At 32.9% G+C, this 4,167-nt stretch overlaps 1 protein-coding gene across 2 annotated transcripts; it reads left to right on the top strand.

Annotated features, from left to right (window-relative positions):
- Window positions 1–1,368: 1,368 nt before the first annotated feature.
- NRPB11 (DNA-directed RNA polymerase, RBP11-like protein) lies at window positions 1,369–3,406 on the top strand. Of its 2 annotated transcripts, none has more exons than XM_089601235.1 (6): window positions 1,369–1,512; window positions 1,785–1,858; window positions 1,956–2,045; window positions 2,139–2,217; window positions 2,664–2,759; window positions 2,940–3,406. In XM_089601235.1, the coding sequence occupies exons 2-6, from the start codon at window positions 1,806–1,808 to the stop codon at window positions 2,976–2,978; spliced, it is 357 nt and encodes a 118-aa protein (XP_089457361.1). In that variant the 5' UTR covers window positions 1,369–1,512; window positions 1,785–1,805; the 3' UTR covers window positions 2,979–3,406. The 2 variants fall into 2 exon arrangements, with proteins under 2 accessions (XP_089457361.1, XP_089457364.1); XM_089601238.1 differs by having other exon boundaries at window positions 1,400–1,525.
- The last annotated feature ends 761 nt before the right edge of the window (window positions 3,407–4,167 follow it).

Raw genomic sequence — 4,167 nt, 5'->3', positions numbered from 1 at the left:
TATAAATTTTCTCTTAGATTGTGAAAAACTTTTTTGAATTCCTAGACACCCAAATTTCTTGTTGTTTCTAAATCTCAGTTCCGAATTCTGATTCTCTAGCTTTTAAATCTTTCAATATCGACGTCAAGTTTTCCAAGTCGTTCTTTGGATGAACTAGAATCAGTGGGCTAACTCTATATTTTCTTGAATTAAGGAGAGGGTTATTAAACTTAAAACAATCAAACTAATATTTCGGGGAGACATGGATGAATAAATTTGTTGGCGTCTTTATTATTTTTAATTACTTAGAATTTCAACAGGGACCAAAAAAATTGATTACGAAAAACCCACATTTATGGGAGATGGGGGTTTCATTGCCTTTGTGCCACTTCTCCTTAAGGTGGAAAATGCATCTTGTCCTTGCAATACGCTGGTTGTCGTCTTGGTTGTGTAAGCTCACAGTTAAAGTCGAATCGCCCTGCTATACTCTTTATAATTTTTAATGTATACTATTTATACTTAACCTAAAATTAATTATATGGGTAAGATCTTATTCATAACGGATACAATCTTGTAGTTACATTGGTCTACAAGTAAATTTGGAGTCCTTACTAAAAATAAACAAATTGATAAAATAAACAATTTGAAAATCGATGGTAAATATTTTTACAGAAAATTAGGAATATATGTAATTTAAACGTTTGACATTGCTAAATAGTCAACGTTTGGTAAATTTAAGTAAATAACTTTCAGATGTAAATCTTAATTAAATAGCCAACGTTTTGTGATATTGCTAAATAGTTAACGTTTGGTAAATCTTAGGTAAATAACCACTTTCAGACGTACATCTAAACTAAATAGTCAACGTGTGATATATGAGAGTGGCTATTTACCTATGATTTACGTCTGAAAGTGACTATTTATCTAAGATTTAACAAACGTTGGCTATTTAGTCATGTCAAACGTTTAAGTTGACTATTTTCTTAATGGACCCATATTTTTAAAGGTTAAAAGTTCAATGGACAAATTTTGTAATTAATATTTTTTCTTATGATAACTATTATTACTCTTCTCAATCAATTATAAAACAAAAAAATTGGATAAGTCGGATTCTTATTCTAACATTAATAATCACGGTTTTTAATTAAATAAATATCTCTTTTTTTCTCTTTGCAAAATCTTAAAAAAAATACATGTCATGAATTAGACTCTATTTTTATTAAATTTGGTACTAATACGAATATCTGGTTGATAAGATTATTTCGACACCAACAAATATTTATTTTTGATACGTGATATATCTTAAATTAACCGTAGTTAATTAAAGCTCAACTATATACAAATTTTGTAAGAAAAAAAAAAAATAGACATTTATTTAATTTTAAAAATTTGTGTCCATTTCCTTTTGAATGACCCTCAAGTTGGATATATACCCTGCTTAGCCCATTATAAAACCCTAAACCCTCCCATTCCGACCACCGATCTCTCCGTCTCTCCCTCCTCCGCCGCGAGCTTTACAAGAGTCCAACGCAGGTAAGACTTGGAGGTAACAGAGCTTCAGATTTGTCTGAACCTTCAACTTTATGATCTGATTTGGCAAAGAGATGTGTAAAGAGAGAGGTTTCGTAAAACAGCGAGTGTTTGCATTGGTGTCTTCGTTTCGCGGCGAAAACTTTGAAACGATTACTGATAAAAGCAAATTATATAATGTGGAAATAGAATTGCGTTTGTAGTGATTACCTGATGTAATGTCTCTGAAGAAATGGCGCCATAGTTTTGACTTCGATTTTCATTTTTCTTACCAGATCCAATAAGAATCCGAAGCCATGAACGCACCCGATAGATACGAGCGATTCGTCGTCCCAGAAGGAACCAAAAAGTAAGATTTTTTTAAAACTATATCTCTTTCAATCTTACCATTTTTTTGTTTCTTGTTTCGTCAATTTCCATTTTTTTAAAAAACCCCCAATTTCTAGGGTTTCGTACGAGAGGGACACGAAGATCATCAATGCAGCTTCTTTCACCATCGAAAGAGAAGAGCACACCATTGGCAACATCCTCAGAATGTGAGTATGATTCAGTTTCCGTGTCTCTCTTTTTTTTCTTATTTCGTGAGTAATTTTTCATTCGTTTAGCTCTGTTTGTTTCGTGAATATCAGGCAGTTACACAGGGACGAGAACGTGCTTTTCGCTGGTTACAAGCTTCCACACCCTCTCAAGTACGTGATCATCATCAGGGTAAGCATATTCTCAGCCTCTGAACTAGCCAAGCTCAGCTGTCTTTTTGTGTAGAAATTCGACTTGGTTAGCCTCGGAAACGATTGGAAGAGTTTTACTTGCTTAGCAAGCTAGCTTTCTTGATAACTTTAGGTGGTTAATGTATAAGGGTGTCAAATATCAGAAAAAATAGATATTTAGCCGAATGTTTCCTCTTTTTTTTTTTTTTTTTTTCTGTTGTTTGTATATGTAATCTTTTTTGTATTGGATTACGGCGTAATTAGCCTCGGCAATGAATGATAAGTGATCTCGTGAGGTGATTAACGCATAAGGGTGTCAATGAACAGAAAATTAGATATTTCGCCGACTGTTTACTCTTCTTTTGGTTTTGCTCTCTGTTGCTTGTTTATGTTAATGGGTGTTTTTTTTTTTTTTTTTTTTTTATTCGGCGATGGGTTGGTCTGTAGATTCATACCACAAGCCAGTCTTCACCGATGCAGGCGTATAATCAGGCCATCAATGATCTGGACAAAGAGCTCGACTCTTTGAAGACTGCCTTTGAAGTATGATCAAACTCTTGTATACTTTATTTGATTTGCTTTGTCATTATATTATTCTCTGCGTGGAAATTAGATTTGAAACGAGCTAGTACCTCTCTCTTGACAATCAATCTCATCTTTGCCGATTTGAAAGATTAGATTTGAGGGTTGGTTTTCATGTTTTCGAAATACGTTTTTATGCAGGCTGATTTGGCAAGGCACGAAAGTGGGGGAGAGTATTAGCATGGTAATACTCTCTAGCTGAAGTAATTTGTGAGCTGTAAATTGGGTTTTTTGATGAGATCAGTGGAGATATGTCGCACTTTTACCCTTATAGACTCGTTTGACTTTGAAATAAAAATTTTAGGGCCTGTGGAACAAAGGGGTAGCTTATTGTTTTTTTTGTAAATTTTATATGCTGTGTGATCGAATGAATGACATAGAACTCGTATTTCGTCTCCATTTTGTTGGCTAGGAAACTTTTAACTCTCTCGGGCGTGTTTGGAATATGGTGGCTATGTTAGTATTTTTCTTGAGTTGGATTGAGGGACTTTTTTGGGTAAAAAATAGGAGAGAAAATGTTTAATGAAAAGTGAGGTTCCATTTTCCTTTGGAAAATCCGGTGGAAATCAAAATTCACCGAAATATATGTGTACCTCTTTTCGTTTTCACTCTTATTTTTTCTTCGAACACATCATAGAATCCTCCATAGCCTGGCTCAGAAGTTCTTAAGACTTCCTAAAGGGTTAATCAAAGTCGGAGATACGTAATTATTAATACAAATTTCTCATGCAACCAAATATTGAATAACCAAATAAATAATACACCATATGTTTCAAATGATGCATTTATAAACAATACAATGTAGGTACTTGTAACTTTCCGTTGCTTACCGAATTTTTTTTTAATCCCCAAAAATGCATCTAAACATCATGGCCATAATTCCTTTTATTTGCTTTCAAACCAGACCTCAAAATTTATCTTAACAATACTATTGCCCTAGTTTTTTTTATTTTTTTATTTTTTATTTTTATAAAGACAACATCACAACTAATATATACTTCTTAAATCATAACTCATAGCTCGTAATCCTTGTTTTTTTTTCTTGAATCATTACTCGTAATCATTCTGAGTTATGATTCAAGGAATAAACATTTCACAAAGCAATACAACCAAAAAGCCCACATAATGGGCTTTGACTAAGTCGATCATTCAAAGCCTGGATTCATTTATGGCATGATTTATACACATAAACATACATACACACACATATTTATATATATTCAATAAGTTGCATAATCTTATGATTTGACATTGAATTTTTTATTATTTATTACTATCAATCGGAGCTACCTTTGTCTTCGTGTTGGATCAAGACGAACCTCTATATGAGTTAGTAACTAACAGGTAAAAAGCCAATGATTAGTTATTA

Source organism: Urtica dioica, chromosome 2 (assembly GCF_054948205.1).
Source record: "Urtica dioica subsp. dioica isolate 48M chromosome 2, U.dioica_male_clone48M_v1_H2, whole genome shotgun sequence".
Classification (NCBI taxonomy): domain Eukaryota; kingdom Viridiplantae; phylum Streptophyta; class Magnoliopsida; order Rosales; family Urticaceae; genus Urtica; species Urtica dioica.
Note: the sequence above shows the minus strand (reverse complement) of the source record. Positions and strands in the feature narration are given on the sequence as shown.